Below are 15,698 nucleotides of genomic sequence, written 5' to 3'. Positions count from 1 at the left end.
TTACACTTTAAATTGTGTTTATTATACATTATTTCACTCATTTATGTTTGTTAGCCAAGGCAACTTGACCATATTAGCAAGGTATGAGCATCTTAACTTTCCTCTTGTTTGGAGGAAAGATAGGAGAAAAATTCCCATTTATATAGGAGAGGAGATTAGTTTTATATTAGGTAGTATCTGATGAGGACTTAAAAATTTATAAATGTATTTTTATTGTAATTTATATCAGATATGAACTACAATGCATGAAACATGTATGTACTGTTTAAAGAACGATTATAAACAAACGCTAGTGACAAGAAATAGAACATTACCTGCACCCCCAGATATACCTATTGTAGTTCTTCCCAATTGCAACTCTCTACCGCACCTGTAGGGGTAACCACTATCTAGATTTTTGTGATAAACATTTTTTTTTGCTTTTATATACAGTTTACTAGTAATGTACTAGTATGTACCTCTAAATGATTTAGTTTTGCTTGTTTTTGAACTTGACATAAATGGAATGATACTATCTGTATTTTTGGTATGTATTGTTTTGTGACTTGCTTATATTCCTCAATATTATTGATATTTTACCATGTTGTGTATAGCTCTAGTTTATTTCATTTTCATTGATGTTTAGCATTCTATAGTATGAATATACCACAATTTATTTACTTATCTATGCTGCTATAAGTACTCATTTTTTAATTCGAAATATTTTAACACATACATATTTGTAGGGTATAATATATTGTTTCAGTACATTACTGTAAACATTCTTGTACATGTCTTGTAGCGCACAAATGCTTGAATATATCTAGTGTGTTTACCTATCAGAATTTTCATAGGATTTGTACATCTTCTAAATAAATGCCAAACTCTTTCCAGATGATTTCACCAGAAGTTTATGAAGTGTCCTATTGCTTTGTGTTCCCATTAATATTTGATATTGTCAGACTTTTAAAATTTTTGCAATGGGTGTGTAATTTTTTTCTTATTGTGGTTTTAAGTCATTCCCTTGGTTACTAATGAAGTCAGGCACATTTTCATATGGCTATGGCCATTTAGATTTCCTCTTTTGTTCCTTTTTTTTTTTTTTTTTTTTTGGCTGCTGGCCAGTACAGGGAACTAAACCCTTGACCTCGGTGTTACAAGGCAGAGCTCTAACCAATGGAGCTAACCAGCCAGCCCCTGGGTTTCCTCTTTTGTTAAGTTCTTTTGCCCGTTTTTCTGTAGGGTTTCCTTATTGCTTTTTAAATTTTTCTTTTTTTTTAAATATAGGTTGGATACTGGTCCTTTGTCAGTTATATGTGTTACAAATATCTTCTCTGCATTTGAGACATGTCCTTTCACTTTCTTTATGGTATTTTTTGACACAGATTGTTTTTAGTTTTTGGGTTTTTTTTTTTTTCATTTTAATGTTGGTGAGTTTTTCCATTATTTCTTTTAGAGCTTTGTGTGTTTTGTTTAGGGAAACTTTTCCTAGCAAGAAGTTGGAGACATTCTCCTGAATTACCTAAAAAAGGCTTCTAGATTTTGCCTTTTACATTTAGGTCTTTAAACCACCTGGAACTGAATTTTGAGGGTAGTATGAAGTATAAAGTAGGGATCCAATTTCATTTTTTTCCCATATGGATACCCAGTTGTTCTAGCATCATATTTTGAAAAGACTACCCTTTTTCCACCAATAGAAAAAGCCATCTTTATTATATATCAAAGGTCTGTATATATTCTTGGGTTCGTTTTGGGCTCTCTATTCCATTTTATTCATCTGTTTGCCCATCTCTGTGTTAGTACCACAGTATATGTACTCTAGCTTTATATTAAATCTCAAGTTGTGGCAGGGCAAGTTCTCCTCCTTTTTCTTCAAGAGTGTCTTAATTATCTTTATATTTTGTATTTCTACATCAAATTTAGAGTCAGCTTGTCAAGTTCCACAGAAAAATCAGTTGTGATTTAATTAAGATTGCATTTAATCTATAGATCAATTTAGAGAGAACTGATGTTTTGATAATATTGCATCTTACAATCCATGAGCATGACATATTTATTTACTTTTTAGATCTTCTTTAGTGTCTCTCAATGAACACTTTATAATTTTCTTCATAGAAGGACCAAAAATGTTTTTAGATAAGCAGGGATGGGGAGACCAAAAGGAGAAGGATCCTAGAAAGTAAGAGGACGGACTTAACCAGCATGTCCCGAAACTGAAAGGCAGCATGTGTAGTTCATACTGATGTTTTTCCTCACCCCGACTTTTTGTTATTGTCGTAAAAACCTATTTTTATTTTCTTCAAGTCCTTGACTGCATCCCTAAATACTCAGCAGATAATCTCATTTCCTATTTTAGAAGATGTTGGCTGTGCAAATAGAGTGCTCTCAATCGTCTGTTTGTGGTGTGTCTCCACCACAAAATTTCTCATCTGTCATTTGACCCTATATCTGAGAAAGGAGTGTCCCTATGAGTAAGAAGATCCAGGGCTAATCCATCCGTCCATACTCTGATTTCAGGAAAGTTGGGATAGCTGTGATTACAGATTCCTTCCTATCTGGAGTTTTCCTTTACATTCCCCACAGTCAACTAATGGCAGACGCCTTGGAAAAGTGATGCCCAATTTTCAACTAGAAACATAAAATGTAAAAATAATCAATTGGTGTGTTCTCCTAGCTGTATCACTTATGAAATGAAGATTTTGTTGCTTTGACAGATAAGGCCACTCTTTTATCTGAGCTTCTCTGACCTGCTTCTGGGAATTTGCTGGCTCACTGAGGCACTTCTCTATGGAACTTCAGCAGCCAGTAAGGACATCATCTGCTATAACCTGCAAGCAGTTGGACAGGTAAGTGCTACTAGACTGTGACTGCACCTTGCAAGAAAGACACGCTCAGATCTAAATAGAAAGCAAAATGATACATCCTGAGAAGTGGAGACCCATTTGTTTATTGTTACACTTTGAAATAATAGGTTTTATCATTTTTCATATTAAAAAACACTACTTATTTATTATAGAAAATTTGGAAAATTCAGAGAAGCAAAAAGACAATTAAAATCCCCCCATATAATTACTTTTTAATATTTTATATATGTTATAATTCTTCCAATCTTTCTATGTGAGTGTATATTTTAAAACAAACAAAATAATACATAAATACTTTTTATAATCTGCTTTTATTATTCAATATATTGTGACCATATTTCTATGTAATGAAACATTCTTCTACAACATCTTTTGAAGACTGCATGGTTTTGTATTATAGGAATCAAATAAACACTGGGTTTTGAAAATACTACAGACAATTATAATGGATTATATACCTTTCATGAATTTTGTCAATGGATTAACTCACATAGTATCATCAGTATATAATGCTTCTTCTCTATTTATGAGACTTTCAAAGTGAGAAAAGTAGAGGTTAAAATGCAGTCTATGCTTACTGCTGGATTTTTTTTTTTCAATTTAGTAGGAAAGTAATAACATGTAATTTGTGATATAAAATCTATGCACTAATAGGTTATCTCTCTCATATGAGTTTAATATGTTTTTGTGACATACTTTGTTCAACCATTCTAACAGCCTCATAAATTAAATAGAGTTAAGGATGTACGTTTTCTCAGATAAGGAAATAATACTATAGTTTTTGAAATAAAAATAATCTGCATAAGAATCCTGGACCTGATTAACTTTGTGATGTTGGACAAGTACTTAATGTTTCTGAATGTCAATCTTCTAATTATAAAATGGCCACTAATAACATTTACTTATGCTTGGTACAAATGTGATTAATATTATTTTGTTTTTTACATTTTTATTGATATATAATGTTACTTTGTTTTTTACATCTTTGTTGATGTATAATGTTACTTTTTTTTTTTTTTTTATCTTTTTCGTGACCGGCACTCAGCCAGTGAGTGCACCGGCCATTCCCATATAGGATCCGAACCCGCGGCGGGAGCGTCGCCGCGCTCCCAGCGCCGCACTCTCCCGAGTGCGCCACGGGCTCGCCCCGTTACTTTGTTTTTTACATCTACAATAAACTACATATATTTAAGGTGTACAATTTGATCTGTTTTGACATATGTATACTCCCAGGAAATCATCACCACAAATCAAGATAACAAAAATTCCTATTTCCATCACCCCCTAAAATAATTTCAGATGTGTTTGCCTTTACCTCATGGAGTATATGTATTACAATAGCTACTTTTAAAAATATTTTTTGGATATTTCCAATATCTGGCTCATTTCTAGGCTAGTGTCTATTGATTGTTTTTTCTCATGAGAATGGGTCACATTTTTCCTGGTCTTTGTATGTCAAATAATTGAGGGTTGTGTCTTAGATGTTGTGAATACTATGTTGCATAGACTCTGGGTCCTTTTATAACTTTTTGGAGATTGCTAATGCTTTTGTTTAGCAGGCAATCAACCTGATTAGGTTTAGAATATAAATTTTGTCTCATCATCTGTGGGCAGTGGTTCAAATCTCAGTCCGATTCTCTAATCCTTGGCTATGCTGATTTGGGATTGTCATGCATGTGCATGGTAGAGAAGTTAGGCTGAGACTTGGGTGGATCATACAGGAATTAAGGCATCCCCTTTCCTGGCTCTCTCACTTCTGGGATTCCCTGCATACTTGCCTGCTGAAAGGGGGCCCGTTTCTGATTTCTAAGGCCTGAAGATACATTTCTATCAGAGTTTTAGATGCCTTTAGTGAGCAGCATCATGAGAGATGCTTGAGAGATGCTTGGGTACATGCTTGAGAGAGAAGGGGCAAAAACTTTGGGAAACAATTCTGTGCAGTTCATTTGGACTCCCTTCCATAATCCACCTGTTTTTTGTTTACTTTTCAGAGTCCTCAAGTAGTTTTTTATATTTTTCCCAGCGTTCTTGTTTGTAATTAACAGGAGGGTGGGCTGGAGAGGGCTTAAACACACTAACTTATTTTGTTTCTTTGTTTTATTCTTAAAAATTGTGGTAAAATATTCATAACATAAAATTTACCATTTTAACCACTTAATTTTAATTGTGTTAAAAATACATTACATAAGATTTATAATCTTCGCCATTTTCAGGTGTACTGTTCATTAGCACTAAACATTCATTGTTGTGCAACCATCACCATTATTCATCTCCAGAACTTTTTCATCATCCCAAACTGAAACTCTGTACCCATTAAACAATAACTTCCATTACCCTCCTACTCCCAGCCCCTGATAACTACTGTTCTACTTTTGTCTCTATGAATTTGACTACTATAGGTACCTCATATTAGTGGAATTATAAAATATTTGTCCTATTGTGTCTGGTTTATTTCACTTAACATAACGTCTTTATGGTTCATCCATGTTGTACCATATGTCAGAATTGCATTCCTTTTCATGTCTGAATTACATTTTATTGTATGGACATACCAGATTTTGTTTATCCATTCAAGTGTCAATGGATACTTGAGATGCTTCCATTTTTTGTATATTGCGACTAACACTGTTATAAACATTGATGTTCAAATATCTGTTTGAGCCCCTGTTTTCAATTCTTTTGTGTATATATACAGACGTGGAATTACTGGATCACATGGGAATTCTGTTCAATTTTTCGAGGAACCACCATACCGTTTTCTATAGCAGCTGCACATTTTAAATTTCTATCAGCAATGCATAGGTTTGCAGTTTCTCTACGTCCATACCAATGCTTGTTGATTTCTTTTCTTGTTTCTTTTTTATAGTAGCCATCCTAATGGGTGTAAAGTGGTATTTCGTTACAGTTTCAATTTGCATTTCCCTTATAATTAGTGCTGTTGAGCATCTTGTGCTTATTGGCCATTTGTGCATCTTCTTTGAAATGTCTGTTCAAGTCTTTGGCCATTTTTAAATCAGGCTGTTTTTTGTTGTTGAGCTGTAGGAATTCTTCATATAGTCTGTATATTAACCCCTTATCAGACATACAATTTGCAAATATTTTCTCCCATTCCATAGGTTGCTTTTTCAATCTGTTGATTGTGTCCTTTGTTGCACAGAAGCTTTTAAAACTTTGATGTAGTCCAATTTCCCTATTTTTTCTTTTGTTGCTTGTGGTTTTGATGTCTTATCCAAGAAATTATTGCCACATCCAATGTCATGAAGCTTTTATTCCATGTTTTCTTTTAAGAGTTTTCTAGTTTTAGGTCTTTCTTTTAGGTCTTTGATCTATTTTGAGTTAATTTTTGTATATAATGTAAGGTAAGGGTCCAACTTCATTCTTTTGCGTGTGGATATCAAGTTTCCTCAGTACTATTTGTTGAAAAGAGTGTCCTTTCTCCATTTAATGATTTTGGCACCCTTGTTGAAAACATTTGACCATATACAAGGGTACTTCAAAAAATGCATTGAAAAATTGAATTAAAGATAATACAAATCTTTCCATAAACTTTTTGAAGACTGCTTTTATGTCAGGGTTTATTTCTGGGCTCTCTATCCTGATCCATTCGGTCTATATGTCTATCTTTATGCCAATACCTCACTGTTTTGATTGCTATTGCTTTGTAGTAAGTTTTGAAACCAAGAAGTGTGAGTCCTCCAAGTTTGTTCTTTTTTTTCAAGATTGTTTTGGCTATTTGGGATCCCTTGAGATTCCATATGAATTTTACTATGGAGTTTTCTATTTCTGCAAAACAAATGTTTTTGGGATTTTGATAGGGATTGCACTGAATCCATAGGTCACTTAGGGTGATATCTTGATAATAGTATTGATATCTTGATAATAGTAAGTCTTCCAGTCCATGAACATGGTTGTCTTTGCATTTATTGGTGTCTTCTTTAATTTCTTTTAGTGTTTTGCAGTTTTCAGTGTACAAGTCTTTTGACTGCTTGGTCAGGTTTATTCCTAAGTATTCTTTTTAATGGTATCATAAATGGAATTATTTTTTTAATTTCTTTTTTAGATGGTTCAGTGTTAGTATATAGAAATGCAACTGATTTTTGAGTGTTGATTTTGTATCTGGTTACTTTGCTGAATAATTTATTAGTTCTAACTGTTTTTCGTGTGTGTGTAATATTTACGGTTTTCTACATATAAGATCATGCCATCTGTGAACAGATAATTTTATGTCTTCTTTTCCAGTTTGGTTATCTTTTGTTTTTTCTTCTTGTCTAATTACTCTAGCTAGGACTTCTAGTGCTATGTTGAGTAGAAGTGGCAAAAGCAGGCATCCTTGCCTCATTCCTTAACTTAGAAGAAAGGCTTTTAGTTTTTCACCATTGAGTATGATGTTATCTGTGGGCTTTTCATATATGGCCTTTATTATGTTGTGGTAGTTTCCTTCCATTTATAGTTTTTTTTAAATTTTTGTCATAAAAGGGTGTTGAATTTTGTCAAATGCTTTTTCTGCATTAATTGAGATGATCACATAGTTTTTTCCCTTTTTTTAATGTGGTGTATAACATGGATTGATATTTTTGTATGTTGAACCATCCTTGCATTCCAAGAATAAATCCTGTTTGGTTATGGTGTATAATCCCTTCAGTGGGCTGTTGAATCTGGTTTGCTACTATTTTATTGAGGATTTTTGCATCAGTATTTATTAGGGATTTTGGTCTGTTGTTTTCTTGTAGTATCTTTGTCTGGCTTTGGTATATCTTTGTCTGGCTTTGGTGTCAGGATAATACTGGCCTCATAGAATGAATTTAAAAGTGTTCCCTCCTGGGCCGGCCCCTGTGGCTCACTCAGGAGAGTGCAGCGCTGGTAGTGCCAAGGCCGCGGGTTCAGATCCTATATAGGGATGGCCGGTGCACTCACTGGTTGAGTGTGGTTCAGACTGCACCATGCCGAGGGTTGTGATCCCCTTACTGGTCCAAAAAAAAAAAGTGTTCCCTCCTATTCAATTTTTTGGAATAGCTTGAGGAGTACTGGGTGTTTAATTATTTTTTGAATACTTGATAGAATTTACCAATCAAGCCATCTAGTCCTGGGCTTTTCTTGGTGGATGGTTTTCAATCATTGATTAAATCTCCTTAATAGTTATGGAGATTTAATAGTTATGTTTGGATCTTCCATTTGTAAACTATTTTTTTAAAGGCTGTATTCTTTGCTCTGTATGGTCACTGAAGTTTCCTTCCATTACTTTAGTGGTGAGCTCGTGTACAGAGATTTCCTTAAATGTCTGGTATAAAAACAAACAAAAACCTCTCCTGCTCTTTGCATATTGGCTCTGTGTTGGGGCATTCCTTCAATTTTTAGCTAGGGTCATTTAGAACTCTGCCTTAACCTTCACTTCCTGTTTGCATGAAACCTAAAGGTCAAACAGAGGTGAAAGTATATACCTTTTCTAAGTGTATGTCCTACTCTGGACATGTACGTGGTCTTCTAGATACCCTAGTATACACAGGCACTTTTCTTATTTATTTATTTTTTAAATTGAGAAATAAAAATTGCATACATTTATGGTGTACAACATGTTTTGATATATGTGTACATTGTGGAATGGCTAAGTCAAGCTAGTTCACATATTCATTTCCTCACATACTTAACATTTTTAGTGGTGAGAACACTTAAAATCTCTGAGTGATTTTCAACTATACAGTACGTTGTTATTAATTATAGTCACCATGTTATACAATAGATCTGTTGAACTTATTTCTTCTATCTAACTGAAATTTTGTATCCTTTGACCAATGTCTCCCCAGTCACACTCCTTCCTGCAACCCCTTGGTAATGACCATTCTACTCTCTGCTTCTATGAATTCAACTTTTAAAAATTCCACATATAAGTGAAATAATGCAGTATTTGTTTTTCTGTGCCTGTCTTATTTCACTTAGGACAATGTCCTCCAAATTTATCCATGTTTTTGAAAATGACAAGATTTCCATCTTTGTAAAGTCTAAATAATATTACATTGTGTACGAAGGTACTTCAAAAAGTTCATGGGAAAATAAAGCTAAAAAATAATACGCATCTTTCCATGAACTTTTTGAAGTACCCTTGTATATATAGCACATTTTCTTTATCCATTCATCTGTTGATGGACACTTAGGTTGATTCCATATCTTGGCTTTGGTGAATAATAAATGCAGTCATTTCTCCGATGTATCTCCTTCCCCAGCCTCTTTCTCAGGCTTTTGGTTCTCTCTGCTGTTTGTCCCATCTGTTATACCTTGCCCCAGGAGGCTGCAGCTAGTATATTTGCATTTAAGTGCTTTTGACAAATGCTGCCTTGGAGGCTACTCTTGCCCTGAGAAAATTCCGAGGTGGGTGAAATAAAGACAAGTCCCTAAGCTGATATTGCAGGCAAGCACCAAACAGGTCAAAATATACAACCACAATTATTTGAGAATAAAGTCTATATTGACCAATCTGGCATCAGCAACCAGCACTAGGAGTACAAACTGCTATCGCCACAGCTGCCATTGAGCTGGAAAGTAGGGAATGGTAAGGCAGGTAAGTTAAAATGCCACAACACTCTCTTACCAAAATTTACCAACATCTTTCTTCATTAAGCATTCCTCTTGTTTTTGTAAAATTTTGACTAGATTTCAGAGCCCCCCAGAATTGATTTTGACAGTTTTTTCCCCCAGCTTAATTGTTGCTTTAGTGGAAGGATGGATTTTTGGAGTCCCGTACTCCATTATTTTCCGTGATGTTACTCTGTTTATTTTTTGAAACAGCTTTATTGAGGTATAATTGACATACAATAAACAGCAAATATTTAAAATGTACAATTTGATACATTTTGACATATATGTGTATACTCTTGAAACCATAACATCAATCAGGAGAGTTAACATAATTTCTCACTTCCCCCAAATTTTCTTGTGCTCCTTTGTAATTCTTTTCTTCTGCCCCTCCTTGCATTCTACCTCCAAGCAACCAGTGATTGGCTTTCTGTCACTAGAGATTTGTTTGCACTTTCTAGAGTTATATAACTGGAATTGTGGAGTATGTATTCTTTTTTTAATCTAGATTTTGTCACTGTTTTAAGATTCATCTGTGTTGTTGCATGTGTCAATAGCTCATTCCTATTCATTACTGAGTAGTTATCCATTACTACTGTGGTATGGATTTACCACAGTTTGTATATTCATTCATTTCTTGATAGACATAAAGGACATTTTCAATTTTTAGCTATTAAAAATAAAGCCGCTACGGACATTTTTGCATATGCCTTTGTGTAAACATATCTTGCCTTACCTCTTGGGTAAATAGCTAGTAGTAGAATGATTGTATTATATGGTAGTTTTATGTTTAAGTTTTCAAGAAAGTGCCAAAGTGTTTTACAAAATTGTTATACCTTTTTAATATACACCTGCATTAGTCTGCTTGGGCTCCCATTACAAAATACTGTAGGCCAGGTGGCTTAAATAACACAAATTTATTTTCTGACAGTTTTGGAGGCAAGAAGTCCAAGACTAAGATGCCAGAAAATTCAGTTTCTTGTGTGGCCTCTCTTCCGGGCTTGCAAACAGCTGCTTTCTCACCGTGTCCCCACATGACCTTTTCTCTGTGCATGTTCTGTGAGAGAGAGCTCTGGTGTCTCTTCCTCTTCTTATAAGGTCACGAGTCCTATTAGATTTGAACTTCACCTTTATATGACCTCATTTAACCTTAATTCCCTCTTTAGAGGCCCTATCTCCAAATACATTGGGCTTAGGAATTCAGCATATGAATTTTTGGGGTGGCACAATTCAGTCCATAGCAATACCTTTAAACAGTGTATGAGTGTTCCATATCCATATCTGTGTCAATATTTGGTATGGTCAGTCTCTTTAATTTCATTTTATTGTGTGTGTATTGCAGTCTCGTGGCTTTGTATTTTCCCTCATGACTGATATTATTTGACATCCAGATTTTTTCTTTGGTGAAGTTCATATTGTTAGCCCACTTTAAAAATTAGGTTATTTATCTCATTGTTGAGTTGTGAGAATATTTTATCTATTCTAGGTACAAGTTGTTTATGACATATGTGCTTTGCAAAGATTTTCTCCCAGACTGTGGTTTATCTTTTCGTGCTCTTAACAGTCTCTTTCGAAGAACAGAAGTTTTGATTTTGATAAAGTCTCATTTATGGGTTCTTTTATTGTGAGAAGCCTTTGCCTAACCCGAGATCACAAAGTTTTTTCCTATGTTTCCTTTTAGAAGTTTTATAATTTTAGGGTTTAAATTTACATCTGGATCCAATTTGAGTTAGTATATTAACTGTGTGATGTATGGGTACAAGTTTTAGCATTCGGATATGTATTCCAGCACCATGTGTTGAAAATACTACCTTTTCTCTAGTGTATTACCTTGTGCTGTTCTCAAAAATCATTTGTCTATATATTTGTGGGTTTAGTTCTGGACTGTGTTAGTCTGTCTCTGTTGCTTATAACAAAATACCTGAAACTGGATAATTTGTAAAGAAACAATACTGCTTACAGTTTTGGAGACTGGGAAGTCCAAAGTCCAGAGAACACATCTGATGAGGGCCTTCTTTGGTGGTGACTTCAGTGAAGCAAAGTATCACATTGTGAGAAGGGCAGAAGCAAGACAGAGAGAGAGAGAGAGAGAGAAAGAGAGAGAGATCTCCTCACTTGCCCTTCTTTTAAAGCCCTCAGAGAACTATGCCCATAACCATCATTAAACCATCAACTTATTAATCCATTTACTAGGACATGGTCTTTACAATCTAACCGCCACTTTAAGTCCTAACCTCTCAATTACCATAATAGGATTTCCCACCCTCTTGACACTGTCACAGTGGAGGTTAAGTTTCTGATACATGGACTTTGAGAAACACAATTCAATCCACGGCATGGACTTTGTTTATTCCATTCATCTATTTTTTTATCTCTATGTAAACACCACGGTGTTTTTTATAGGTTTTATTCTTAGAACAGTCTTAAATATACAGAAAAGTTGGGCAAATAGTGCAGAGAGTTCCCATATACCTGCCCTGTCCTCTCCAGTCCTCCTAGTTCCCCTATAATTAACATTTTGGCCTCAGTGTGGTATATTTGTTACTATTGATGAACCAATATTGATACGTCATTATTCACTAAAGTTGGTAGTACATTCAAGTTCAGTCTTTGTGTTGTACAGTTTCACGGGTTTTGACAAATGGATACTGTCATGTTTCCACACTTAGAGTATCGTTCAGAATAGTTTCACTATCCTAAAAATTTCTCTTCACCCATTCATCTTCTCCCCCTCTCCCTTCCCCTGGAAACCCACTGGTATTTTTCACTGTTTCTATAGTTTTATCTTTTCTAGAACATCATATTGTTGGAATCATACAGTACATTGTCTTTTTAGATTGACTGTTTCACTTAGCAATATGTATTTAAGATTTCTCCAGGTCTTTTTATGACTTGATAACTCATTTCTTTTATTCATTGTATGGATTTACCACAGTTTTTTTCATTCATTCACCTATTGTAAGACATCTAGATTGCTTCCAGTTTGGGGCAATTATGAATAAAGCTGCTGTAAACATTAGTATGTAGGTTTTTGTGTGGACATAAGTTTTCAATTCAATTGGGGAGATAACTAGAAGCATGATTGCTGGATTATATGGTAAGCCTGTGTTTAGCTTTGTAACAACTTGCCAAACTCTCTTCCAAAATGGCTATATCCTTTATCATTCCCACCAATAATAAATGAGAGCCCCTGTTGCTCCTCATCCTCATCAGCATTTGGTGTGAGTGTTTTGGATTTTAACCATTCTAATAGGTGTGTAGTGGTTTCTCATTGTAGTTTTAATTTTCAGTTCCCTAATTGCATATGATATTGAGCATCTTTTCATATGCTCGTTTTCAACCTGTATATGTTCTTTGGTGAGGTATCCAAATTTTCTGTTTTCTTATTGTTGAGTTTTACTAGTCATTAGTATATTGTGGATATAATTCCTCAATCAAATATGTTTTGGAAATGTTTTCTTCCAGTTTGTGGCTCATCTTTTTATTCTTTTAACAGTGTCTTTTTGTAGAACAGATTTTTTTTTAATTTTGTTTTTTTTTCAATGAGGCAAAATTCATAAAACATAAAATTAACAATTTTTAAATGAACAACTCAGTGGCATTTAGAACATTTATGGTATTGTTCAACCAGCAGCTCTGTGTAGTTCCAAATCATTTTTATTACCCTAAGAGGAAACCCTGTACCTGTTTAGAAGTTACTCCCCACCCCGCTTCTGTCAGCTCCTAGAAACCACCAGTCTGCTTTCTGTCTTCTTGCTGTCTCTATATTCTGGATATTTACTATAAATGGAATAATAAAATATGTAACATTTGGGGTCTGGTTTCTTTCACTTAGCATAACGTTTTCAGCGTTCATTCATGTCATAGTGTGTATCAGTACTTCATTCCTTTTTATGGCCAAATAATGTTCCATTGTATATATATACCACAATTTATTCATCCATTCATCCACTGATAAATATGTGGGCTGTTTTCACCTTTTGGAGTGTGATGAGTGCTGCTGTGAATGTGTGTACATGTATTCATTTGAATATCTATTTTCTAAAAAAGTCCAGCCTGTTTTTTCTTTCACAGACCTTGGTTACCTAGATTTTCATCTAGAAATTTTATACCTGTATTATCATCTAGATATACCTGTATATACCTGTATTATCATCCAGAAATTTTATAGTTTTGTATTTTACATTTAGGTATATGACTTGAGTTAATTTTTTGAAAGGTGTGAGGTCTTTGTCTTCATATTTTTGCATATGGATGTCCGTAGTTCTAGCACCATTTGATGAAAAGGCTGCCTTTCATGAATTCTCTAATGAATTTCCTCTGATCCTTTGTCAAAGATCAGTTGACTATATTAGTGTTAGCAAGGTGTCTTAGTTTGGGCTGCTATAACAAAGTACCACATACTGGGTGGCTTACACAACAAACGTTCATTTCTCATAGTTCTGGAGGCTGAGAAGTCCAAGAGCAAAATACGAACAGATCTGGTGTGTGATGAGAGCTCATCTCCTGATTTGGAGATGGCTGTCTTCTCGTTGTACCCTCACTTGATGGAGAGCAGAGAGAGCAAGCTCTCTTATGTCTTTTTATAAGGGCATTAATCCCATTCGTGAGGGCTTCACCCTTATGAGCTAATTGTCTCCCAGAGGCCCGACCTCCTAATACTATAACATTGGGGATCAGGATTTCAACATATAAATTTTGACAGACACACTCAGTTCATAACACATGGAATACCTTTGTACATCTGTTAACCTTTAATCTATCTGTGACTTCATATTTAAAGTGGATTTTTGTAGACACATATAGTTAGGTCTTGTTTTTTTAATCCACTCAGATAGTCACTGTATTTTATTTATTTATTTATTTATTTATTTTTTGGCAGCTGGCTGGTACAGGGATCCAAAACCTTGACTTTGCTATTATAACACCATGTTTTAACCAACTGAGCCGGTCAGGCTGATAGTCATTGTATTTTAATTGGTTTATTTAGATGATTCATACTTTAAAGCAATTATTGATATAGCTGGATTAATATTTATAATATTTATAACCATTTTCTATTTGTTGCACCTGTTCTTTGTTCCTTTCTTTATCTTCCCCTTTTTTTCCTTCTCTGGTTTTAGTAGAGCATCTTTTTATCATCCCATTTTTCTCGCTTCTCTTAGCATGTCAGTTCTACTTCCTTCAAAATATTTTTTAGTCATTGCCCTAGAGTTTGCCATATACATTTTCTAATCTAAGTTCACTTTCAAATAAAGCTGTACTGCTTTGTGGGTAGTGCAGTTACCTTATAACAGAGTATTTCTCATTGTTCTTTCCTGTCCCTTATAACATTGTCGTTTTTTATTTCACTTATGTGATACATAACTCAATACATTTTTGGTCTTATTACTATGAAGAAAACATCATCTATTTTATCAATTAAGAATAGGAAAAATAAAATATTTTACTTTAGCTTCATTTATTCCTTCTTTGATACTTCTCCTTTCTTTATGTAGATCCAAGTTTACTGATCAATATAATTTTCATTCTCTCTGAAGAACTTTTTTAACATTTCTTGCAAAGCAGGTCTACTGATGACAGTTTTTCTTTGTCTGAAAAGTCTTTATTTCACCTTCACTTATTTTATTGAGGTGAGATTCACATAACATAAAAGTAACTCTTTTAAAGTGTATAATTCAGTGGCATTTAGCACATTCTTTTGTGTGTGGGTGGCTATCTGGTACACGGATCCAAGCCCTTAACTTTGGTGTTACAACACCATGCTCTAACCAACTGAGCTAACTGGCCGGCCCAGCATTTAGTACATTAATAATTTTGTGCAACCATATCTCCTTCATTTTTTTATATAAAATCATTTTTATCTTAAACTATTGCCAAAGGCCTTTGAAAGTCAATAAATGTACTCCCAATTATTTCGCTTTGATCCACATACATATCTCCTTCACAAAGAGTAGATAATAAATTAGTTCATCATGGTTATTATTTTTTGGAATTTTGTTTTATTTCTCTTAATAACTAATGTACAGAGTACTCAGGAATTCTACCCCTTGCACACAAAAAAATTGTGGCTCCCAAGTTTGTAGTTATGAAGTATACTCATGGAATCCTTATGAATGGAAATCCTTATGAACTGTCACATTGCCAAGCAAATTACAAATTACAACTGTATACTCTGATTCTTTGTATTCACCTGTTTCTTCAGATTTGGGGATGGCAGTTTGCCCTGCAGCCTTAGTCTCTGATGGATCTAAGAAAAGGCATTGGTTTTCAGTCTGTTTAGCTTTT

At 34.4% G+C, this 15,698-nt stretch overlaps 1 protein-coding gene across 5 annotated transcripts in view; it reads left to right on the top strand.

Moving 5' to 3' along the window:
- TMEM116 (transmembrane protein 116) overlaps nucleotides 1-15,698 on the top strand; it is an 86,001-nt gene that overhangs the window by 17,134 nt on the left and 53,169 nt on the right. For all 5 annotated transcript variants that reach the window (XM_063085478.1, XM_063085476.1, XM_063085474.1 and 2 more), the window contains exon 4: nucleotides 2,694-2,825. In XM_063085478.1, coding sequence (XP_062941548.1) covers nucleotides 2,694-2,825 — 132 coding nt within the window. The remainder of the gene's footprint in view (nucleotides 1-2,693; nucleotides 2,826-15,698) is intronic.

Source organism: Cynocephalus volans, chromosome 2, assembly GCF_027409185.1.
Source record: "Cynocephalus volans isolate mCynVol1 chromosome 2, mCynVol1.pri, whole genome shotgun sequence".
Lineage (NCBI taxonomy): Eukaryota > Metazoa > Chordata > Mammalia > Dermoptera > Cynocephalidae > Cynocephalus > Cynocephalus volans.
The sequence above is the reverse complement of the archived record's forward strand: the minus strand, read 5'-3'. Positions and strand labels throughout refer to the sequence as shown.